The following is a 26864-nucleotide window of genomic DNA, read 5'->3' on the forward strand; positions in this document are numbered from 1 at the left end:
AAAAACAAAGAACTTTGGAAGTTAATAAAAAGCTAAAGGTTATAAAAGGGATAAATGTTGTTAGTAATGTTATTGTTGTTGATTTTTTATTTACACATACCAATAGTTAAGGCAAGGGTAATAACTTTCATTCATAAATGAATGCAAAGCAGAACCCCTGTAGGTAAACTTACTGCTTTGTCCACCAGATTGCACTGTTCTTAAGACTTTTGTCCAAAGACCTCGTTTGAACAAAAGTGTTTCCTTGTTCAAAAAATCGATCAGGAGTCCTATGTAATGATCCAAGCTCTGTGACACAGAGAGGGTAGCTGACACATAGGGCCTGATTTTATAAAGTTCTCCAAAGCTGGAGATGATACACTTTCATCAGTAAAGCTGGGTGATACATCAAACCTGGAATGGATTACCCCAAAGTAAAAGCGAATGTTTTCAAGATTCCAGGTTTGCTGGATCACCCAGCTTCACTGATGAAAGTGTAGAGCTTTAATAAATCAGGAACATTGACGGGAGAGGAGCGTAGCTGGTTGGAGCCACAATCTCCCAGTGTGATTTGCAGGACTGCAAAGTGCAGGACGGTGCTGGAAGGAAAGGCTCCTACTGCAGCTTCAGCCTCTGCAACAGGCTGCCCAAGCCAGGGGATTTCTCAGACCCAGCTGTCCCTAAAAAAATTATATCCCCAAAGAACAAACTGTCATTTTAAAGGCAATCGGTCATTTTATATAGTTAATATATATAGCCACTGAAATATTAAAATTGTGCACCAAGATTTATCAGAGAGTATTCTGGTAGTCAGTAATGTAAGTTAATAAAATGACAGCAAAAGGATTTAATATTTGATCTTCATGCAAAAGAAAGGTATAGCAGCAAGCAGAAAGGGACTGTACCATGCTGTTTGTAGATAGGGGGTTTCCTATAGATGTTATCTTTACTTCCAGTCTCTACAGAAAAGAAAAAGGGAGAATACACAAATGAGAAACTATAGATTGCAAAGAAAAGCTTTTTGAACTTCAGAACAGAAGAAGAAAAAAAGCAATAATTCCTTATAAGCTTTACATTTTACATGGAAGTGCAATTGTTGTCCCTGCACAGCAGAGGGCGCCATGGTGAAGGATATAAGATTGCAGCCCAGTTCTAATATCTAATACATGCTCAGGATTTTTTGATACAGTCACAGGGTAGCTTTCAGATCATGCCAGAAAAATGACAGGTGTAACCTAAATGCCACTGGCAACATCTTGCATTACCTTCCCTCTCTTTTATACCGTGAAGGCAACAAGTGCACTTTTACAATTCATAAAAATAAGTTAGTACATGAAGCAAGCATTAAAGGTTAAGTAAATAAAAAAGGCAGAAGAAAATATGTCAAATAAAAGAAGAAACTATGGTCCGAACAGGCTTGTTAGATGTTACAAAAAAGTTAAAAAAAAAATATTCCCCAGGGGTCTTGCATGGCCTTGCCATTTGGAGCACTTGATCTAAACCTGTAGGAAAGTGCCCCGGGTTTCAGGCCTGCAATTGAAGAATTAGAATGCTTCTCAAGGGACACATAGCTGTAAAAATAGAAACTGTAATTTCACAAAACATACAGACAGACATCCTTCTGTTCCTACTGCTGGTAAGACAATAAATTAGAAGCCTGTACACTAAACAGCAGACAGAAAGACAATCACTCTACATAGAGGTGGGCAAAATGTAATGCCCATCCCCAGGCAAAATATTCCTAAAATTAAATGGTCCCCCAGCAGGTGCTTACAATAAAGTAGAAGCTCAGGCTGCAATACTTACCTTCACTCTGTGGCTCTCTTGCAGTAACTCCATTTTACCACAAGGTGTCTTTCGGGCTAAAGCATGCCCATCAAGATTGAACCAGATAAAGTGAGGCCCACATGCTCCCCTAGTAGATACCCATGTGATTTTCTCTCTTCCTAACCCAACTCAAACACCAGTAAAATAAAATCTCTTGGCTGTCTCTATAGGTCTTCTGAAATCTCACTTAGAGTGCAGTGAGAAGTACTGAAAAACAACTGACTTCTATATCTTAGGATGCCAAGGGTAACCATGAAGACGGCCCTTATGTGCCATTGTGGTGGAGTTTGGAACCAAATGATCTTCAGCTGTATACCGGCAATAGTCCTGCTAAAAATAGGGTCACCAATTCTAGAAATAACTTTGGCAATGGTCCAGACCAAGGATGTCAAACTCAAATACAAAGAGGGCAAAAAATAAAAACTTAGACAAAGTGGCGGGCCAACCTTGAAATTTATTAAAAAATTGGGGAAATGTTTCCTTCTCATTAGATATAAACCCTTTTCATATGGAAACAAAAATGTTTTGCTTCACATTCAGTCAGGAACAAGCTTATAATAAAGAAAGAGGCATAAAATTATTTTTTAATTTTATATAAGAAAAAAATCTTATGCTTCTTTCTCTATTTGTAGCCTTCTGAGTTAAATTTCAATGGTAACCTTTTTGCTCAGGCTAACAATAATACCAATATTCTTCTATGAAAATCCATCCATTCAAGTCCATGCCTTGGAGTAGCAAGGAAAAGTACAGCTGAGGGGGAGTGCTGGAAATGCCAGACGTGGCCAATGCGGAGCTAAACCTTATGCGTGGCCCACCGCTGGAACTCCCTCTTCATTGAAATAGTGCCACTACTAAAATTCCCAGCAATATTTGCCACATAGGCAGAGAGCCCTCTGGTCTATAGACGCGAGTGATGCTGGGAATTGTAGTAGCGGCGCTATTTCAATGCAGTGGCGGGCCAGCTGCAGTTCATATTTAGGATTCCATTGGGGGCCAAAAAATAGGACGTTAGGGGCCAGATTTGGCCCCCAGGCTAGAGTTTGACACCCCTGTTCCGGACCATAAAATTTGTCCTCATAGATGGTTTACAAGATTATGCATGGAGTTTGCAGGTTCTCCCCGTGCTTGTGAGGCTTTCCTTTCACATTCCAAAAACATACAGATAGGTGAATTAGCTTCCCCCTAAAATTGGTCTTGGACTGTATTAAATGACATATGACTATGGTAGGGACATTAGATTGAGAACCCCTTTGAGGGACAGCTAGTGACATGACTATGGACTTTGTACATCGCTGCGTAATATGTCAGCGCTCTATAAATACTGTGTAATAATAAAAATAATGGTATGGCCAACCTAATGGACTGCACTGTGGGTTCTCGAATAGCAAAGGGTACTCCAATAATGCAAGCACTACAGGTAGTCCCTGAGTTAAGGACATCAGACATACGGACCACTCCTGGATACGAACAGGGCTTCCCTGCTCGCTCCTGTGCTGGAAGGAGGCTTGATGGGGGGAGGGGGTGGTTGGCATGACTTGCAGAAGAAATCTTTAGCTAAACACAGATGAGGTTGTTGGTGATCTTAAGAACTGAGCTCTTTTGCAACCTGCTGTAACTCTTTAATGACCAGGACAAACTCTGCAGTTGTTTCTTTTTGCATATCAAAGCACAGCTTGCTCCAGAAGTTAATAAATGTCTTGCTCCATAATTTTTTTTTGTTTTTTTTGCTTTGTTTGTAATTAGCTCACAGTGAGGATTTTACACAGTAACTGACCCCTCAATGCCTAATAATATGTTGAGACAAACATCTGTCCTAATTCCATTTTTTAAAATAATGTACCTGCTCCAACTTACATACAAATTCAACTTAAGAACAAACCTACAGTCCCTATCTCATATGTAATCTGGGGACTACCTGTATGCAGCCCTTTATATTGTAAAAACGAAAATAAAAGTAATTAAAAACCTTTTAAAGCATATGTATATGCTTGCAAAAAGAAAATACAGCCTAGCCATATGGACAATGGTGGCATTCCATATCCCCACAATACTAGCAGTGCCTGTATTGTAGAAGGGAGCAAAGTATTTGAGAGAAGAACAGAAGGTAGGAGTGGTCCCATGTTGGCTGTTCTTTACAATGAGCCACCAGTACACCCTAAAGCTATAGGTGTTCTGTTTCAGTAAAACCCTATGTGGTTGCAGTAAGTGCGCAGTAATAATTAAGTTTCAGGTAAAAATACCATGCCCCAGATGTCCTTACCCTCCGGGACAAGGTTATCTGCATACATTGCCTTCCTACTTATATCCTTATATCCAATAGTAAAGTCATCTCAGCCAATAAATAAACAGTGCCCTCGTCAAACTCTCCCCCGCAAGACATGTTTGCATTGTTAGGTAGACAATAATTAGCCCAGTTCTATTCAAAGCTTGCTGGTGAACTCCAAGTAGAGGGCTTCACCAGCATAATGAGTTACTTGTCAGTTTTACAGCAGTAATTGGAGAATCAGACAAGAACTAACATCAAACAAACCACAAGAAGCTACAGGCTTCCCAGTTAATGATGGCAAATTAGCAAACACATGTGCCTACCTGGAACATGGAAATGTCTGGGCGCCTGCTGATAGGAAGAAGATGTAGATTTGGTGTCTGAGCACATAGATAAGCTGGGGGTACTCCGGCCACTTTCACTGCCTCCATTGGAAAAAAAAAGCAAATAGCACAAATGAAACCAAAGTTTTAGATCAAAATAATGTGTTTTACCCTCTTCCCAACAGTCCAGCCTGACTTCATGGTAGACGAAAAGGTGGAAATTGGAATAGTGCAGTTGCATGCAGCTAGTACGTAGTTATATGTTAATTCTCCTTCATTCATATATTTCATTCAATTGATATTATTTGGATCAAACATTGAGACAAAAATATATGAGAGACAGTGAATGTGTAACTTGTCTTTATTTTCTTTATTAATACTAATGACCTGTTCTGATTCTTCATCTAGCCTTGTAGTCTATCATTATCTACTTCAATATATCACCAAACATAGCATTGTGAATAGGAAAAAGTGTGACTCCATGGCAGATTGGGAAAAACTATTATTGGAATCTGTTTTCCTATTGAAGAGGGTTTTGTATACCAAACAAAAACTGAGGAAAGGGACCACCCAACAGTAACAAAATCGAATTTGTCACCTTGACGGCTGGAGTCTACTTAACAGAAACTCCTTGCATGCAGAACTAGATCAGTGCTTGGTTATCAGCTGGATTTTAGGAGCCTACGGTTAAGGGGCCTAAGTTAAACCCCTCTAAACTATCCCTTACCCACCTCCCTAACTGACCTACTCTAACAACCCCTAGCTCTTGCGTTACCACTTAAAGTAATTGCATGCTACGTCTACTAGATAACATTTACTAATCATGTCACTGGTAGGAGTACTCTTTGGTTCTGGCTGTGCATGAAGGCCTAATAGACTTGTATGGAACTGTTCTGGATACTAAAGCTAAATCCCAGGACACCCCTCTACAAGTCTATAAGGGCTCAGTGAGCAGGTGAAGCTTGTACCAAATGGGATTCCAAGTCTGAAATTACACAGTAAATAGGGTGTATAGAAGATTAGTTCAGCAGGGGTGGCTTCACATGTGTCCATTATGCTGGGCTACAATCCAAGTGCATTGATCTGCGGTGCCTGGGTGTATTAGGAAGCTAAATAAAAAGATCACAACACCCTGTGCTGTGTATGACATGTGTATGTCCGACTTACATACAAATTCAACTTAAGAACAAATCTACAGTCCCTATCACGTATGTAACCAGGGGACTACCTGTAATTCCTAACACTTATTTTGTACAGATTAAATTTTAATGTTATGAATATTTATTAATCATGTGGGTTTATTTTGCATCTACATAAAATAAAAACGTGTTTATTAGTTGCTAGTAATCCAGACTGGGCAACAAGTTGTAGAATACCAGCAAACAAGTATCCTAAAGCTATGTGTTCTCATATGTGAATTAAAATATATGAATGAATAATGAGAATTATGTTTATTTAAAATAAATCAGAACTAGCAGACCTTAAAAACATGATCAAGATGAGATGTATCTGTGCCCCACTCTCTAGTAAATGCCACATTGATTATATATTAATGCGTAATCTTAATTGGGATTCTGTCTGCAGTTCACTGGACCTCCTGTGGCTTACATCTTCTCTGTGATATTAAATCATTTCATCTTCCTTAGTCTTATTTAATATGAAATCATAATGCATTTAAGTAATGCTGTTCATGATTTAACTCTTTGTAGGTACTGGTATCTGATGACAGGTGAGTCTCTGGGCTTTTTATACATATTGTGGTTTAAACATTTTGTTAACATTACTACAGCAAGTAAAACAAGTTACAGATTATGCCTGCTCACACTATGGGATTGATTTATTAAAGCTGACTGACAAAGATAGACTGGCATGGGAGAACCTGGGAGATACAGCAAACCTGGAATGGATTTGGTCCAGTATTGAAAATGTTTGCCAAATAGCAACAGGTTTACTGGATTACCAAGGTTCTCCCCTAAAAGCCTAACTTCTCAGGAGCTTTAATAAATCAGGCCCTATGCATTCAGCGGATTCCGAAATGGCTCACAGGTCTTTCTAATGTGAAAGTGTATCTCAGGAGAAAGCTTATTACTGCAGAATGGGACGCTTGCTTGCTGTGCAGAAACAGTCACACCGCAGAGGTCTGGCATGCTCCTTTCTAAGCCAGAGCTAATCAGAATGGAGCAAAGGCTTTTCTTATTGCAGAGATATAGGTCTAGCTCAGTACAAGGCTTGTCAGAGTTTTTTCTCCTCTATTTGGATAGGCTTGTGAACTGGTAATGCTTTTGCAAGATTTTTATTACCCAATAACACCTGTTGGAGAGAATTTACCTAACGTTCTGTCCCCCATAACAGAAAGAAAAGGAATAGGTGGAGCAATCACAATGGGTGGAGAATGCGGGCAACCTGACCAAAGATATGCCATCATATCCTGCCCCAAAATAAAGGAAGCAGAAATCCACCCAACGGAGACAGAAAAATAAAAGCAAAACACTATACTATATCTTCTCTACTCTGTCCATAAAAAGTTTTTGTGCAGAAACACACAAGAAAAGTAGATTTCTAAAGTTATATGTAGGTGGCTGTATGATTCAGAATCTAAACTTTAATACAATCCCAGCCACTGTCTGACTCATCTCCATTCCACCTACACATTTCTGTAACTGTAGTACTGAAATCATGGGAGGTGTGAAGTGACAGTAACTACTGAAGACCCCACTCATTAAGATCCACCCAGCAATTATCTGGAGCTAGCAAAACCTTGCAGAAAATGTACAATGGATGTGATTAAAAAGCAAGCAAAATAGCAATGCCTGAAAGTAGAGGAGGACTAGGACTGCGTATAGAATTATTAAACATCCATTAAAGACTTGTAACTATGATGGTTGGATTCATAGAGCTGAGCAACTGGTAATCATACCTTAAATTGAAGGAGCTGATCCAGCTGCCATCTCTCCCCCAGAACAGATAATAAGAGCTAAAGATAATGTGAGTGCAAGGACAATCCACAGTTGTGTAGACCCAATGGGCCTGATTTAATAAAGCTCTACAAAGCTGGAGAAGATATACTTCATCAGTGAAGCTGAGTGATCCAGCAAACCTGGATTTCTTCAAAGTCATTTGCTTTTTGCTAGCAAATGTTTTGAATACTAGACCAGATCCATTTCAGGTTTGCTGGATCACCCAGATTCACTGAGGAAAGTGTTTCCTCTTTAGCCTTGGAGAGCTTTAATAAATCAGGGCCAATGTCTGGGGAGTGCTATGTGGATATGATGCATGGTATATTTCATGGTATAAGGACCGCATCGGAATTGGACTCTGTAGCAACTTCTGAGCAGTCTTAGTGCACAAACTTCAGTTAGATTTTTTGCGGTGGTGGCATATCTTATTCTGAATGGATATGAGGAACGAGTATCGGGTGCCCTCATCTGACACCTGTGTGGGGCCATGATAAGTTAAAAAGCCACATATAATGCGTATTATTATATAAGAGATTAGCTGAAAACACCTTCAATTTATGTTGACTGCTTATCTTACATTGTGAGATTATATCAATACATTGATAGTATAAAATGTGCATCTCTCTGAACCCAACATGTATACTGTATGGACTTGCTTTATTGCTGAATATAATTCTAATACATTTTTAAATTTGTTCTTTACTTAAATGCTTCTAATCCCTGCACAACTCACACAAAATGTATTTTGAGGACAGATTGGAATTTATTTTATGTAATTAAAGCAGATGTATGTATATAACTGTATGAACATAACTGGAACATAACTGGAACAATAAGAAACAGTTACGTTTAAAAAAAGGACAAAAACAATGAAAACATAATGTCAACCATGTTTACATTTACTTCAATGATCAATACTATGTGCAGTGACATTTCTGAGGTTTATAGATTACAGTGAAATTTAGGAAAACAATTTGTGCAGTGCATATTAAATTGTGCTGATGGATCTCAATGTAATGGTCATGCAAGATGAAGACATTGTTTCATGATCAGAAGCAACCATAGTGGAATATTGGTCAAAGAAGGACCAGGGTTTAACCTATGCAAAATAAATCTGGGGTGTCTCTAACATCTCTATATGTATGCATAGGAAAGGGAACAACTGTCTGACCCCTCTAACATCCTTAGGCACAGTAACATCAGATCAACTCCATGGGAGGTGGTGGTATGGTGAGGAGTGTCAGTCAAATCTTGCATTAGCATCCTTACAGACAAGGGGACCATTTTAATAATTTCTTACTAATTACAAGGGTCAGTTTGTAGATTAGTTACTTTTTAAAAGAAAATAAGAGAAATCATGTAAATGGAATATATTTGGTGATTTTAGCAGCTTCTTAGTTAAAAAAATACCTATACATACTGGAATTTTTTTTCTCAAAAAAACCTATTGGTTTGGCCACTGACCCATCCATAAATACAGGTAGTCCCCGAGTTAAGGACATCCGACATAGGGATGACTCCTAGATACTTCCCTGCTCGCTCGTGTGCAGGACAGAGGCTTGAGGGGCGAGGTTTGCATGACTGGCAGAAGAAATCTTTTGCTAAACACAGCTGAGATTGAGCTCTTCTGTAACATTGTGGAACTCTTTAATGACCAAAACAAACTCTGCTGTTGTTTTGCATATCAAAGCACAGCTTGCTCCAGAAGTTATTGAATGTCTAGGCTCCATTAAGGTTTTTTTTTTTTGCTTTGTTTGTAGTTGTGATTAACTCAATGGGGTTTTTTGCTTTGTTTTAGTTGTGATTAACTCAATGGGGATTTTATACAGTAACTGACACCACACTGCCTAATAATATGTTGAGCCAATCATCTGTCCTAATTGCATTTTTTAAAATAATGTACCTGTTCCGATTTACATACAAATTCAACTTAAGAACAAACCTACAGTCCCTATTTTGTATGTAACACAAGGACCCCCTGTACTTATCTTTTCTCCCTTTTCCCACTGATCTATTTGTAAGCTGGAGCCCTGAGTAGAATCCCTGTGTAAGTGCCATGAAAATCTGTTTTTAAACCTACAATGGTTAGAAACTTCTCCTCTCCTCCATGTCATAGTGTTCAGTCCTGGTGATTGGATACAGGTAATAAACCCTGTGTCACAGCAGAGAGGAGAAAGGATTACATACTCCCCCTAACCTGGAAATAATGGGGAATTCCAAGGGCTTAAAGAGACAAGGACAGAGGTGCAGGAGGGTGATAGGGGGTAATTAGGAGAACCTGTCGCTTTGCCCAATTAGGTTCCTCTATTGTACTATTTACAATCCGATAACACATTTTTGGACTTAGATGGTGCTTCAGGTTATGAGAGCAAAAAACATAAAAGAAAAAGGGACAAAATAAAAGAGCAGTATGTGTTCATGCTGCCACCAAGCAAAAAAAAAAAAAAATCAGGAGATTTTTCTGAACCAACACCATACCATGTCAGTTACAGGAATCACAGCACAGATGCACTCCTGTCCTTACCTTTGAAGAAAGGGATGTAATGATGCCTGAATGTAGATGTGGGGCTTGTATGTTGGGACAGAGATGTACAGCTACTGGTACCAAAAGGATCAGTACCAACTGATCAGCCAACAACAAAAAAAAGGAAATTAAAAGAACGGTTTTAGCTCCATGGAGGAACTCATGCACTGAGATAAATTGCAAAGCATTGTAAATAAAGTAATAAGCAAATGTTTTGCAGCTAACTCACTGTATAAGATCATGCAAAACCTTCTCCATCAACAATTTCTTTATGAGATGAAAAAAAGTACAAAAAATACAGTTATGTTTTCTTAACATCCAACCATTCAGAAGAACCTCAAGAAATGTATACAGCAGGGTATTTTAATGACAGCCAATCAGGTGGGGAAAAATTAAAGACATCAAACTGACTATTTGCTGTGGGGTGCTGTCAACATTTGTATCTTGAGTTACTTCCCTTTTTAATGTGTATTTACATCTCTGAATACATTTTCAGAAATATACACATATTTTTTGGGTTATGACCAGACGATTTCCTTACCTTGGCCTCTTTTGTCTGCAGAAAATCATGTTAACTGGAAAATTGTATTGTACCTACATTCAACATTTGAATAAATTCTAACTTTTTGCCAAGATCCTGGGAAATCTGGGGATTATAAATCTTAACCTTACTCCACAGTGCTGCATGATTATGGCATTAGAATTACCTAGACAAAGAGGCTTTATTTTTTTTCAATAAACTACATATTTTTAAGGGATTGATGTCACGCTTACCTTTTCCTCACTAAAGTGCAGGCATCTCTTTCCTGCCCATGTTCTAACTTTGGGCATGCCTACACTCCCAAGTTTTATCAGTTTCGTCCATCCCGTCGGCCAATCAGAAAATAGCCTCTTAATCATCCCTGGCTATTTAACTAGCTCAGACACAACACTCAGGTTTTGTGCAACATGTCTCCACTAGTGCTGGGCCCCTAGTTCTGTTGGGCATTTCCTGTAAACCTGTTGCTTAATTCAGTGTTTCCTCTGTCCAGTTCCCGTGTTAACTGCTTGTTGCCCAGTCTGTTGTTTCCAAGCCAAGTCCCCTGTGCTGTTCCAGTGTTCCTGTCTGTGGATATTCCTTTGTCACCTGTGCCTCCTGTTGCTTGCGGTGTATCCTGTGTTCCCTGTGTCACTGGTGTCTATTTCCTGGATCCGTGGTATTTGACCCCTGGCTCGTGACCTGACCTCTCTGGCTTGCTGCCTGCCTTGACCCCGGCCTTCTTTGACAATTCTTCTGCTTAGTGATTTGGTACCCTGTATCTTCCTGCCCTCTCTGGTGTGCCCAAGGACCGCAACCTGGCGGTAGCCAGCAGCGCAACATTCTCACCATTAGAGGCCCTGGAGAAGACCTGGTTGCCCCTTCGACTCTGCGCCTTGGCCATTCTCAGGTCTCACACCACTGCTGTGCAAGCCATAGTGCCCCCCTAGTGACCCTGTCCCCCCTAGCATGACAATCAAATGCTTTTAGGTAAGAGAGCCTACCATTTTCATAAAAGGTTCACATCAAAGAAACTTTAAAGGGATCACTATCAAAAAATAACTCGTTAGGTAGTACCCTGTAAAAACAATAGGCTGCCTATAGAGAAGCAAGGACACTCTCTGACTCGTCAAGAGCTTTAGGTACTATCTAAGACTTACAGAGGACCCTCATTGAGATTTTTATAATAAGTGACAAGTTTTCTATGATACTGTGGTGGCTTCATTAACAGAGTAGGGATACTAAGAAATAGTAGGGCCATACATAACTTCTAGAAACAGCCAAGATGTGCATATCAATTTAGCTGCCGTTACTTTTGGATCTACTAATCATTTTGACATGCAGCTTTCCCAGAATGCAACTTCTTCTTATCCAATTTTCCTTTTTATGTTCAATTTACAAATGATTTTCCTAGAAATAAGCTTTTAAATAAAAGCAATGAGCACAGTAACAATTCTCTCTTTTGCGTACATAATATCATAGATGAAAATGTAACAATATAAAGATATTTATTCTTCCTTTACCTGGTCTGCTGTAATGTTGAGGTGAATGAGATGTTGGAGTATAACGACCATAGCCTATGGAGCCTGTAGAGCTTGGGCTGGATGCTCGGTACTGTTTCAGTGACCGATCATCAAAATCTCCCTTTAAAATTGAAAAACAAGTGTGTTACAAGTGTGCCCTTAAATCCATCAAACAGTATTATTCTAAAGAGTCATATTATCACCACACCTGCATTGGCTACTATATTTAAAGTGCTACAATGGCTGGGTTCATTAAAATACAAAAAGGAGATAGCGCTTCACTGACCCTGAAGACTGGAATCACTTTTAATGCTCTCAAGGGAAACCTTAAAGAGGAACACTTTATGCCCTTAATATCTAAACTGAAATGTTAGCACCATATTAGTTTCACAAACACTATAGCATGAATACCTACTGGTTATTATTATTACACAGTATATATATAGCACCATCATATTAAGCAGTGCAGTACAAAGCCCATAGTCGTGTCACTAACTGTCCCTCAAAGGAGTTCACAATCTAATGTCCCTATCATAGTAATATGTCATTATGTAGTCTAAGGTCAATTTTTAGGGAGAAGCCAATTAACCTCACTGCATGTTTTATTCTGGGATGTGGGAGGAAACCCACACAGACACGGGGAGAACCTGCATATAATGTCCCGGCTGGGAATCGAACCTGGGACCTAGCACTGCAAAGGCCGGAGTGCTAACCCCTGAGCCACCGCGCTGCCACCAGGTTGCGGTCCTTGGGCACACCAGAGAGGGCATGAAGATACATGGTACCAAATCACCGTACTGGTTATGTGTCCAACAGTGAGGAACACATGAAAAAAAGAAAATATAGGAGCCCTGTGTGGCTAATACGCATTTCAGGGATTTTTGAAGTTGGAAGTGGGCATTGACATAAAATTACTCCTACTAAGGGCAAAAGGAAAGGTTCTTGTGATGAGCACCTCCAATAATCTCCCTTTCCATATTTTCCCAATACACTCAATGGTAAGACTGGGGAATAGATGCTTAGATTTGGATATTGTTATGCCATTGATATTATCATTTGTCTTTAATATTTGTTTTATATCTATATATATATATATTTTTTTTTTTTTTTTTTTTTTTTTTAATGATATTATTGTCTCCCTAATTAGTCATCAACTTTACTTTTTAAATGGTGCTGCTTAAAAACTGAACTCCAAACAGATATAAAAGATGCACAAATGTGAAAGAATTGTACAATGAAAGAATTGTAGGTACCTGCCATTGACCAGGTATCACTGGTATCAATCACCTAATGTCCCTATTTATTAATGTTATTATTATTATTAATATTAATAATAATAATAATAATAAATAGGATTTATATAGCGCCAACATATTACGCAGCACTGTCCCTATACAACAAGCTTGGGTTGAGACAGGCTGAAGCAGCACAAGGAAGCGTGCTGATGTGCTCATATGCTTTTACAGTATGTGATATATTGATAGTAGGAGATAAGAGATTGATATTTTCCTCATTTTATGCCACAAGCTCGGATAGGATATGACATGTAAGTGTTCATGTCTGCAACAGAGAAAAAAAAAACAGGTCTTCTGCCCTCCCAGATATGGATGTGCTGGATAAATCTCACGACTTAGATATAAATTTCAACTCTTTTGTGGCTTAAACAGCTACGATATATATGCAATCTGTGTATTTAGCTGTTTGCCTGCATCCCTCTGCAATCCAATGACTACTCTGATACTGACTTGTCAAGCTTGAAAGCAAAACAATAAAAACAAGGAAAACAAAATAGGATTTGCAGGAAAACTTGTGCATGACATCACAGGTTAAAGAATGGAAATCAAGAATTAACATTCAAAGATTTTCAACAAACAGGGTAAGAGAAATGACAGACACATAATTCAGTAACACACACAATCAGAAACAGTGATCGCTCATCTGAATAAAGTAACCTGAAATCTGATTGGCTAAAAAATACAGAACTTTGCACACTACACTGCAGAAATGTAAAACTTAGACAGATAAACTTTGGGATCTTTGCAGCTTCTTTGCACAAAATTCTTTGAATTATTTTTCACCAAAATAAAACAAATATGAGATTTTGTCTAGATGGGAATGTCAGCATGACAGAAGCAAAAGGCAAAAATTAAAAAAAGGACAAACAAATAAAAACAAAACACAAAAAATGTGTCAATTACCTCTGTAGGTGTTGGAGAGAGCAACTGAGGTGACTGCAAACAGCAACACAAAATAGGAAATTAGTGAGACGGCTCCATGCATGATGGGTATAACGACAACAGTTCTGAGAATCCATGTATAATATTTACAGGTATAAAATATTCATGTGCAAAAGTGTGAAATCAATACTGCTAATAACCGTGTCCTATCTGCGCTGTATCGTTATATCACAATTAGTAGACAGGAATTACTGGAAGTTTACAAATATGATTGGGTATACTTGGAAAGCTGACCAGACTAAAAACGGTCATCTGAGGTTACATCCAACCTGGGGCCCTGTTTATATTTGTGTGGTTTTCTGTGATTCAATGTGAGCTTCTACTGCAAATGTCAGTCACATTGCCCACGCAGAGCAAAGCAAAAGTGTCTGTTTGAAAGGGTATCCCTAGACCCCCATATGCTCAACTTACCTGTACTCTCTTTCAGCTCCCCGCTCCTCCCCAGCTGGTGAGATTATCTATTGGATATGAGGGAGCATGTGACCTGCTTCCCTGTAACGGTGCTCAGGTCTGCTAGCCATTCAACTGTGGCACTTACCTGGGAGGGTCAGTGACATCACACAACTGGAAGGCCAACACATCCTTTCATAATGCCAGCTGCCGAGGGGTATACAAACACAGGTAAAGGTGGGCATATGGGTTCAGAGGGGTCCTGCATGGTCAAGGTGGCAGTGCCTCATTAAAGTAATCCTGAGACTAGCCTGTTTATGGAAAAGTAACACTTGTAAGTGTTCTATGAGGCCCCATAATTCTGAGATACAGTTCACGTTAATGAACACTCTTGTATACTGATACAACAAGTGATACGAGTGTATTAAGATGTGCAGTACATTTATAAATCTTTCATGTTTCATCTGCAGTGAAAGCAGTCATATAACGTAGGCTCAGTGGGAGAATGTCCAAGAAGTAATTAATCTATAAAATGAAATGTATGATAAGGTGAGGAGGTTTGATGCATATTATTAGTAAAATGTCTAATCATGTATATTATAAGTGGAGTAGTGGAAAATAAAACATTTTCTCAGCTTTCTAATAACACAACAAAAGAAGCCCCATTACTGCTAGGAGCTGTAGACATAAAAGCATTGTAGCCTGATGCTTCCGTCTATTTTACCTACAAATGACACTGGAGAGACATGAAGGATAGAGGACTACTAACAGAAAAGCAGAGACACAAAGCGTTGGGACACATTTATAATCTCTGCTGTATAAGGAATGCCCCTGTCCTCATCCGTGCCATCACAAACTGCCATGGGCATTATTCAATACATTATTCCACCTTCAGGATCTAGGTGCAGGACATTTGCATTGACAAAAGGGGGTGTCTGGGTGCTATATTTCTATATTCCCAAAGTATGATAAGGAGTCAGTAGCAACTTTAAAAATATTGGTAAAATGGGAATTTGGGCTTCAATCTCAGTTGTATCTCCGGAGGCTGTACACATCTCACTGCTCTGTAAGTAAGCTTTATTGACAGACTATCATATACATGCTGGGCTCCTGATCTATAAACTTGATCAGTGTTACTGACTAGGAAACTAGGAAACATGGGATCAGCATAAAAAATAGGCAACTGGCATATCTAATAGGAAAGGTGAGCAATTGTGGCCCTTGCATGATCTTCAACACAGGTTTGCTTTCCAGGGCCAGTAATACTGCAGTGGACATTTTTAATAATTTTTAACACGTAGATATCAATGCTATGGGCCTGATTTATCAAAGTTCTCCAAGACTGGAGATGATAGACTATCATGGAGGAACCTGTGTAATCCACCTGGAATAGATCTGATCCAAGTTTAAAACATTTGACAAATAACAGCAAATTATTTTTTTAAATAATAAAAAAACCATTTCAGGTTTGCTGGATCACTCAGGCTCTCCCATAAAAGTCTATTTTCTTCAGTCTTAGACAACTTTAACAAATCAGGTCTTATATTTCCTATCTCTATATGTATCTATCTGAGTGGTCTGGGTGTTTATGCACTCCTTTTCTTCTTCTTGTTCTGTGATCTTATGTGGATGTCTCCATAATATAAAATAAATAAATAAATTCAGTAGGGAGGGAGTGAGAACCAATATAATGGGCACAACAGGGGTGCAAATCCACAAACTTTGATGAAGAGTTATAAGGAGATGTAAAATATTGTTGTAAATCAGCGGTCACCAAAAGAAAAAAATTGATTCAACTGACCCTTATAAAAAATTATCCCAAATGTTGTTGTTTTAGAACCACAAACTGTGCAGTTCCCAATTCAGGGCCCAGCACATCTGAAACTCCTGAACTCCCAGCAGATTCATTTTATGTTCAGTAACATAAATATCATAAACTATCTGGTCTTCCAACAGCGATGTAGAACATGCTGTGCTTTCATTAAAATAGGAAACCATGAAGGAAGAACATAAAATAGCTATTTAATAAAGTGCAATATATAAAAAATAATGCTAAAAGGCTTATCATTTTATATATGGATTTTATTTTTAGCTATGATTATTTGCATGTTAAAAGTAAATGGTCAGTTGCTCAATGAAATGAAAAATAGTCTGTGAAAAATAATATTCACAATTGTTTTCTAACATAATTGTTAGATTTCGGGAAAACAAACAAATCCTGATGCACTTACCCTTCTGATATCACAGCGACTGCAGGCCCAGAATATATCTGCTTTACTGGGCTATGCTCAGTCCTGTACTTGAAGCCGTGCACCCCTACAGAGTGGAGATCCCACCCCTTAATAATAAAGCCTTCTACTCTATTTACTTATCTCATAAATGTTTTAATAAAGTTATTTGTTTGCAGTACCTCTCCATAACTATGCCTGTCATCTCCTGCATAACTGATGTACGGAGAATAGGAGATCATATCAGGACGATCAATATTATAGATGGCTTTATCTTTGGGTAGAGCCGCCAAATCTTTGTAGTCAAGGATCTCATCGCCAAGCTTTGCCTAAAGATGACAGGAAAGAGCAAGACAGACAGGTAAGAGCAGAGGACAGAACAGATTACTAGGTGTCATTAATCAATAAACTAAAAGTGATATTCCTGAGGGGAAAACACAGCAGAGAATAGAAAACTGTAGATGCAAAGCCTCTAATGCCAATAATGGACTAGGTGGAGGTTAGTTAGTTGGCTCCACTGATAACTACTGTACATTAGGGATCAAAAATTGATATTGGGGATCATTCAGAAGATTAAAATCGATGTACCACCAAGGGAAAAAAAATTATTTGAAGCACAAGTTCTTCGAGGCTTTTCTTGATCTTGTACTAATTGCAAACTATTTTAAAAGCCTAAGTAGGGTACTCATTTCTAGCACAGTCTTCTAAAAAATTAATTTCTGTACCTCGAGAGCTTGCAATTTTTATTCAACCAAATAAAACTTAAGGGGGTCCTAAACTGTGTAGTTATCGTAAGCTATTATATAGTCACCCCCTGTTTCCTTATCAAATAATTAAATTCAAGTACAACTGGAAATGGCATCAAACACAGGTAAAGCTATGGGCACTGACAAATAATGGCATTTAGGGAGCAGAAGCCAGTCAGCTAGAACACAGATCCCTTGAGAGCAGTGGCTGGTAGCTGAAACAAAATGAGTAAATATAAAATAGGGGCCCGAAATGCACAATATCCCAGCCTTCATCACCATCCAGTCAACTAGGGCCCTGGAGAAGGCATTGTCTTGGACAATTGCCGAGTTTGACCCACCCTAAAACTGCCCCTGGCAGTAGCTGCAGAGTGTGGCGTTTGTTCTCTATGTTGGGGGCTATAAAGGGTATTGTCTAAGCAACCTTTGAATATGGAGGTGCACAGGAAGATGTTGAGTGTGTGAATGACGATTTAAATTTCTGGTAGCTATAACACTGCACACTGTATTTCAAGTACAGACATAAATAGAGTTTGCATTTGACTTTAAAATGAAAATGTGCAAAACATGACAAACTTACATAAATAACTCTACTTGGAGATCCGGAGGTACTTGATGCGGGGACTGATATGATGCTCTCTGAGGAAGTTCTTGTTTCCTAAAGAATAAATATTGATACAATAAAAAGGCATTAAAACTCATAAAAGCAAGCTGAACCACTAAAAAATGATAACACTGTAGTAAGTTTGAAACTTTAAGTAAATGTTTTGCAATACTCTTGGCTGGCTCTGTGGTACTATTTAAAAAAAAAAATAAAACTTTTTAACAATACCTTGTTTCTTTCTTCTGTTTTGGCAGCTTGTCTGCAGATTGGATGCCATATTGAGTTCCCTGTTAAAAAAAAAAAAATACACATTTCCAATTCTAATTAATAAATACATATAAAATAAAAAATAATGTTCTGAAACCACTGTCTGCCATCATCATCTGTTTGATGCATCTTCTGATAATCAGAAGATTCCACCAACCTATGCAAGTAAACCATGCTTACCCTTGCTTGTAGAAGAGAGGATTTGGCAACCATAAACAGATTATATGAAGCAGGTAAAGACTGAGAACAATTTTATTTTCTTTATTCTAATTTCACGGAGACTGAACTGCATTGTTTAAAACTGAAGGTAACACTAGTATTATATACACATGGAGCTATACCTTTAATTCAAATTAAGATATCCAATTGTTTCCTATTATGCATAACATTCAATTACATTTTAAAAAACAAAAGAAAAATGTTGCTCTGATATTCTTCACAGTCCTTGAAAGTCTTCAGCTTAATAAATAATATTTACCATAAAACTTTAATGCACAGAGAATGGAAACATTGTTAAAAGATATGATCATTATGAAAATAATTCATATGCAAAAGCTTAGTGCAGAGAGCTTTTAATAAATGTCAGAAGATCATATATAAACGTACATTTATTTATCTAAATGTATGAACCATTAAATTAATTGAGTTCAGGTTATTCTAGTGAAGTATACTGTTAATGCCACATAACACAAAGACATTTTAAACAACCTCAGGATAAGACTTTGGGGAAGGCCATTATTCTCCTTCATGACTGTGCTCTGTGCACAAAGCAAGCTCCATAAAACATGGTGTCATGAGTTTGGTTTGGTGGAACATTTGCTAACATAAAGCCATGGCCTCATCCCTACAGGATTCATCATTCATTCATTAACTGAAATGCTGATTGTGAACCAGGTCTTCTTGTCCAAACCCAATACCTGACTTTACAAATGCAACATAGGGACTAGTTGTACAGACATACTCCAAAATCTTGTAGAAAGTCCTACTACAGGAGTGAAGGCTGGTTCAGAAATTATATGCAATGATATGCAATGATAATTTTGACTTGGCCAATATGTTGCTATCAAGTTAGAATCTGTGTTATTTCACCTGATCATAAGGTCCTACACTACTTGTTATTTGCCTGAATATTTAATTGAACCATTGGGTTTAGTTACAATCATGTATTAATTATTTTCTCAAAAAAACTGAAAATTAAAGGCTAAGTTACCTTGAAGATACATCTCCTCGCCTTCAGCGAACATTTGGTTGCATCGGACACATCGTGCACAGGTTGGGTGATAGTGTTTTTCACCAGCCTGTAGGGAACAAACAGGATCGGTGAACTTGTATTTTCAATTCTTTTACCCAAGATGCTTTACCTAAAGGTTCCCATTATAGGAATGTTGGCAACACAAAAGATTTATTATGGGCTCATTTTTTTACCTTTTGCCTAAATGTCTAAGGAATAATATGGAATATATATACGGTAACTTGGCATCTGCCTAGGTAGTCATGGAGCACTCACAGGAGGCCTTGTCTGCCTAGTTATGGAATGTTTGCTTCATGCAATTTATCTTCTTGTCAATTTTTAGAGACTCAGATGCTTAAAGTTGCTCAGTTTTTGTGCAAAAGCAATTCACAGTATGTGGTTAATATCTATATAATGAGGTCCGTGCACACTATACTTGTGCTTTTTTTTCCAGATGTCATTGACCTTGCAGGTACAATGTGTTTTTGATGTGTTATAAAAAGCAGTGGAGGAGCGAATAAGAATATAAACAAACTGTAATAAAGAAATATGAGCGTTTAAAGTACATTCTACAAAATGATTATTAGGTAAAGCAACAAGCATGCTCCACAGTACAAGGCTCCTCTCTTCTATACTTTGCTCCTTTCCACCAAATCAGATCCCTCCAAAAATTCAGTACTTCCAGGTATGGAACCTACATGACCACTACCTCCACCTTCATGATTCCCCTTCCCCATTCTGTGTCGTAGTGACCTATCACAAAGTACTGTCACACAATCTTTAGACATGTTTCCTCCAAATGTTAGGGCCTCTAGTAGTAGATGAGGGGAGCATAATATAAGTAAAAGCAAATATTTGAATATTCACTGTTCAGCATTCCATTTATACCTACAGAGTTGTAATAAACCATTTTGTAACCATAGGTAGTTGATAGTTGCGTTAAAAGATCAAATTTAGCAATATAACTTGACTATTAATATATAACTAACTTGTCTACTTAAAAAGGTTTTAAATTAGCCAGCTGGCTACTGTGTGAGCTTCAATGACGGTAAACAAAGAGGCTTGTTTTTCTGTAAATTCACTTTAATAGGAACCAATTCATTTTTTTCCTTTTGTATTATTCCGGAGATCAATTTAATTATATATTATTCGGGTGTATTTTTTGGGGGTTGTTGGCATGGAACCTAAAAATACTATGCTTTATTCTAACTGATGTAAAATATAACATGCCTAAGGTATGAATATGTCCGTCTGTGCAGATACTATAATCAGCCTCTCCCTAAAATGAACTAGAATAATGAAAGGCAAAACCTCCCTTGATAAAGGTAGCAGAAATGTTTCCTATTTTAGACTATCTTACATTTAGAGCCGGGTAATGAAGTGCCATCCAGTTCCTTTCTCCTACAACAAAACATCTATAAATAGAAGAATCACACCTGTGTTCACCATGCCAAGTGGATATAAATGGAGCTCAATCAAATACTGAAAACCTCTCTGCAGAACATAATACAACTTCTGTTCTTTCCTTAAGGTCAGAGGACTCTGTTTTACAACAAAGCAATGAAGGCTCTCAAGTTTTTATATCTACAGTCTGAAAAACAAATTGCTAAAAATCATGACCCCAATCCTAAAGGCATTGTGTCATTTTTAATTCCTCTACCCAATCCTAAAAACATCCAAAGCTTTTTTTGTAGATTTTCTGTAATGTCACAATTTAGAATTAAAAATTCACTGCATGTGGTGTACTGGTCAGTTTTAGGAGATAAGAGCCACCCATGCTCCTATTTTACAAAGGGTTATATTAGTCCAAAAACACAACAGTTCAGGTAATTGCTACATAGGAGAATCACAAGAAGATCAGAGACGACTCAGTTATAATTTTACCTCGAGAACTCGGCCTGTAATGAACTTCTCGCAGTGATCACACTTGATGCCAAATTTAGCATGGTAGTCCATTTCACAGTAAGGGATTCCATCTCTAAAAGAAATATCTTACATTAGGAGATAGCACAAATAATTACTTTAGTTTCATTTTTAAATCTTGAAAACTAGAACCAGACGTCCCAGATATAGAAGATTTAGTGACCGTATACTGACTTGATAAGTCACTGCTGAATAATGACGTTTTTCAGTTATCATGCCTCCAATGAAGGACCTTGGATAGACCTGACTTCTTTGCCAATCAAGATTAGCCATCATACCCTTCAGACAATACATTCTATGCAAACATATCATAGTCAAAGCCAAGGGTTTCTTGCTGACAATTATTGGATAGCTAAATGACAGTGGACAGGGCATAGCAGTAGGGGGAGTTGGGGTTAATCTTGCTTTGGATAGAGGTTGAAGCCCCAATAACAGTCTGGTCTTTGGAATTACAAGAGCTTCATAGGAACACAGATATTAATCTAACAATTTGAACAAGGAATCACAGGTATGTGGGTAGAGGGATTCTATACTGACTTGCTAGGCACTGCTGAATCATGGTGCTCACCTAGAAATCACGCCTTTTGAGGAACACGTTGGATAGACTTGAATTTTGTGCCAATCAAGATTAACAACTATACACTTCTGACAATAAGTTCTATCCAATCATATCATAGTCAAAGGCTAGGGTTTATTATTAACACTCACTGGACTGCTGAATGACAGTGGGTAGGGCAAAGCAGTGGGGGGAGTTGGGAATAATCTTGCTTTGGATAAAAGTTGAAGCCCAATGAACATTATGGGATCACAAGAGCTCCATAGGGACACAGATATCAATCTAACAAACTTGAACAAGAAGTCACAGGTATGTGGATACAGCCTCCTGTGGAGCACCTTGGATAGACCTAACTTTTGTGCCAATCACCATACTCTTCTGGCACAGTCCTTTCCAATCATGCCATAGACAAATGCTAGAGTTTCTTGCTGACATTCCCTCATTGAACAGCTAAATGACAGTGGGTAGGGCACAGCATGAGGAGGAAGAACTGGGGTAATCATGCTTTGGATAAAATATGAAGCCCTATGAACAGCCTGGGATTGGGAAACACAAGAGCTCCATAGGGACACATATATCATTTTGAAGGCTAACTCATACTTTAGGATGGACTTACTAAATCTAACTAGATCAATAATCTAAACTAGAACAAGAAGTTATGGGTACGCGAGGACAGTGATTCTATACTGACTTGCTGCGTGACTGCTGAATCAAAGTTCTCACTTAGAAATCTTGCCTTCTGTGGAGTGCCTTGGATAAAATCTTCTGTGCTAGCCAAGATTAAGCACCATACCATTATGACACCAAGAACTGTGCAGTCTTACTAATGTCAAATGCTGGAGTCTTTGCCTAAAATTCTGTCATTAGACATCTAAATGACAGTGGATAGGGCACAGCAGAAGGAGTGGGGATTAATTGTGGTTTGGATAGATGTTGAACCCCCATGAAACACCTGGGGATAGGAAGCACATGAACTCCATAGAGACAAATATATCATATTGACAACTAATTCTAGGACTAATTAAGCATAATTAAAGACTAACTCATTATTCTAATTTACCTAAATATGAAAAATTAGGGGAATCTTGGACCAAAATGTTGATAAATAGGGCACTAGTACATCCTAAAACCACAGAGTTCATGCACTTTGGCACTGTTGTGAACTTTGAAATGTTGTGGCTAAGTCAAGCTTATGTGAAAAATAATAAGTGATACTTCGAAAGATCACCCAACAGACCCAAAGCCACAATATCCAATGAACAATATAACATGCAACAAACAATTAGATGGCTGTACATCCTACATAGGAGTTTTCAGTTGTCAATAATAAAATGACAGTTTATATAAAAATATTGCTTTTATGCTAGACATGTTTTTGTATCTTACTGAATACTAATATACCATTTTAGCATTCACAAGCTGATGTCAGATATTCTCATCCACTTACTTGCTAATGTATTCTGCCTTTAAATGGACCCCACATGTTTTGCATTTAAAACAGTCCAAGTGCCAGTGTTTTTCTAGGGCAACCAAAGATTGGCCATTTTTTATTTCCAAGCCACAACCACCACAGTCTGTAAATGGGAGAAAGATATTATTGGTTAAAAAAATCAACCAGGTTTTACATGCTGAACAAATATTTACCCCATAGGAGATAATGATTTTCTATAGAATGAGGGTGCTGTTATAGGGCCTAATTTATTAAAGCTCTCCAAGGTTGGAGAGGATACATTTTCATCAGTAAACCTGGGTGATCCAGCAAACATGAAACAGATTTCCTAAAAGTAATTTGTTATTTGTTAGCAAATGTTTTCAATCCTGGACCAGATCCATTTCAGGTTTCTTGGATCACCCAGCTTCACTGATGAAAGTGTATTCTCTCTAGTCATGGATGGCGTTAAAAAATCTGTCCCATGGAGAGAGATGGGTCAAGAACTATAAGGAATTGGGGGTTTTACAACTGCTGGTGTTTTTATTTGGTTTCTAATGTACAGGATAAATAAATAAAAGGCATATCAATAAATGGAAATAATGTGCAGGGGGGTCCTAATGTGAACCTTAGGGGTCACTTCTCCATAATACACCACTGATGTCTCTGTACCAAAGCCAATGAGAGCAAAATGAGAATGAGGAATTAGTTATAATCATTGGATGGAAGGTGGAAGGCAAATGCTGGGGGAGGGAATCTTGGCCATTTATCGGGCCAGAGGTTAAAGAATATCGAATAGCTAAAATATCACAAAAGACAATTCAATGTTACTGCAGCATCTTCCTGAGAGATTTGGGAACATGACCCCTTTGATAAGGATGTTTCGGAATGGTAAGTATTATGTCTAATGACTTTTGCTCCTGTATTTATATACAGGTTTTAAGGAGATTTTATTGGGCACAAAAGGGCAACTGTCCAACAGAATTTCCCTTACTATGTAAAGATTTTGATCTCACTTTCTACAGGACAGAAAGTGAAAGAAATCAAAGTTGCAAAATAACCTGAAATGGATTTTAACCAATCCTTGCTCAAATAAAAATGAAAATATACTCTATATATACTTTAAGTAAGCACAGCAAAAAATATGTTTTTAGAGATGTCACACTAGCATGAAAACTGTGCAGCAAAGCCACAGTTCAATGGTTTATTCTATCATTTTATTAATAGATTTCTGAAGCTACAGTGTGCCTATGAAACACACTGCGTACTAAAAACCAATGAGTTTTCATAGATCTATGACATAGTAGAACAAAGCTATGTAGCTGTATTAACTTATAGGAACCTCATAGCTGCTGAACAGTGCTAGAGAACAGCTGATGAGTACGGCTTCCATGCAGCACACAGCTGATGATTCACATTCATCAGATGATCCCCACAGAGGGTATACCACCTCATTAATGCCCCCTTGTTCGAATTTGTGCAGTTTCATTAATAATTTTTGCTGTATATCCTAGGAACGGTATTATTTCGCAGTAATATGGGTTTGAACTATTGCAGGTCATACGGCTCATAATTACTTATAATATGTAAAAAATAATATAGGGCATATTGTTTTAAGAAGGAAGTAAACATTGCGTAATAAAATTATGGGGAATGCTATTACAACATGAATTGGGTTGACATAATAGAGAGACAACTAGTAACAGAAAATAACAATGGTAATCCTCATATGTTTCTTGGTTTAGGTTTCCTGACCATTGTCAGAACTCATCAGCTTTTGCACCAGATTTTTAGTTCTATTTTATTGTTGTTTCATAAATTACATCAATTGCATCAGTAAATGCATCCAAATTAATAAAAAAAGTGATTTACTAAAGGAAATTAAGACACTTAGCTTAGTAAATGTGCTGAAAGTTCACTTTGAAAAGAATACCCAATCACATGAAAGAATTTTTAATTTTTTTATTGCACATGATTAGATGGTTATAGTCAGCAAAGCTTTATTTCATTTACAAAGCAAAGTAAAATATCTCTTAGATATTGCTATGTATTCCTTTAGTAAATTGACCCCTCTGCATACAAATGTCTGACATAAACTCTAACTTGTTCAACTTGCTTAAGTGAGCCAAGAAGCAAATCCTTGTTATTATTATTTGTCTTATATATATGTGTCTAATGCCAATAGAAAAATAAAATTAACAAAATTTGAGTATATAAATTAATCAAATGTCTGATCTAAACAGATATTGATAATTAAAAACAGCTACAAACGAGTGGGCCCAGATCTATTTTATAATAACAGCTGTGGAATTGCCACACTGAATGAAAGTGAATCCCCCCCATGTCTCTGTCTTCAAACATTCCAATTTCTGCTAACATGCAATCCTTATTGCTGTGGCTTCTGCTCCATCTTCCATGTAAAATTTAATGACTTATTTGTGAACCACCAACTGTGCTATGGTGTCATTCTACATCTGCTGCTGTGTATACAGCAAACATTGCTTTTACTGCACATAAATAAAATGTTACTGTATAAAATCTGTACTGATCAGCGGGGAGACCGTCACCATAAAATATATACATCAGAAACTCTAGCAAGCATTTTCAAGTCTTGGGGAACCCCTGCTGAAACCACAGGAGATCAAGTCACAAATACACCTTACAATGATGGTTAGAGGAAGCGATGCCTCCCCTTACAGAGAAATAAAAATAACTTTCATGTAATGGTACTGATTCTGCTAAGTGTCATTGGCCACAAAAATATGGGGTCACAAACACATGGGAGGTCGATCAGCCAAAGTTTAGGAAACCTCCAGCAACCTCCGGGGTTCCAATAAACTCTGGTTCTCTGGTTTAGTATACCTAATTCACACCATTGTCAGGGCTGGGTTTACCATTACACAGTAGAGAGTTACCTAAAGGCAGTAGAGGCAGTGAGCCTGATTTATTAGAGTTCTTCAAGAAGATAGACTATCATGGGAGATACACATTTAAAACATTAAAAAATAATAGCTAATAAATGCCAAATGTTTTCAATCCTGGACCACATTCATTGCAGATTTTTTGGATCACCCAGGGTCTCCCATGATAATATTAATAATATTAACAAATTAAGACCTAAATTTGAACGAGCTAGTTTGATCAACTTCTTTGTAGATGCCCTAATTTGACCTGTTATTGGTGGGAGGTTTGGTATACAGTCAACGGGGTATTTTAAATAGACATTAACCTTGAACCCATAATTCCTTGGTTGGGTATTTTGGGACTGATTTATTAAAGCTCTCCAAGGCTGGCGAAGATACACTTTCATCAGTGAAGCTGGGTAATCCAGCAAACC

General features: G+C 37.8%; 1 protein-coding gene across 1 annotated transcript in view; it reads right to left on the reverse strand.

Annotated features, from left to right (window-relative positions):
* Positions 1-26864, reverse strand: part of ABLIM2 (actin binding LIM protein family member 2) — a 105122-nt gene that overhangs the window by 24103 nt on the left and 54155 nt on the right. Inside the window, exons 3-13 of the mRNA XM_072406886.1 lie at positions 23546-23672; positions 21504-21597; positions 19599-19686; positions 18350-18408; positions 18098-18175; positions 16954-17100; positions 14115-14147; positions 11917-12037; positions 9877-9975; positions 4396-4497; positions 885-938 (exon numbers count right to left, since the gene is read on the reverse strand). Of these exons, the coding sequence (XP_072262987.1) occupies positions 885-938; positions 4396-4497; positions 9877-9975; positions 11917-12037; positions 14115-14147; positions 16954-17100; positions 18098-18175; positions 18350-18408; positions 19599-19686; positions 21504-21597; positions 23546-23672 (1002 nt within the window). The remainder of the gene's footprint in view (positions 1-884; positions 939-4395; positions 4498-9876; positions 9976-11916; positions 12038-14114; positions 14148-16953; positions 17101-18097; positions 18176-18349; positions 18409-19598; positions 19687-21503; positions 21598-23545; positions 23673-26864) is intronic.

Source organism: Pyxicephalus adspersus, chromosome 3, assembly GCF_032062135.1.
Source record: "Pyxicephalus adspersus chromosome 3, UCB_Pads_2.0, whole genome shotgun sequence".
NCBI classification, from domain to species: domain Eukaryota; kingdom Metazoa; phylum Chordata; class Amphibia; order Anura; family Pyxicephalidae; genus Pyxicephalus; species Pyxicephalus adspersus.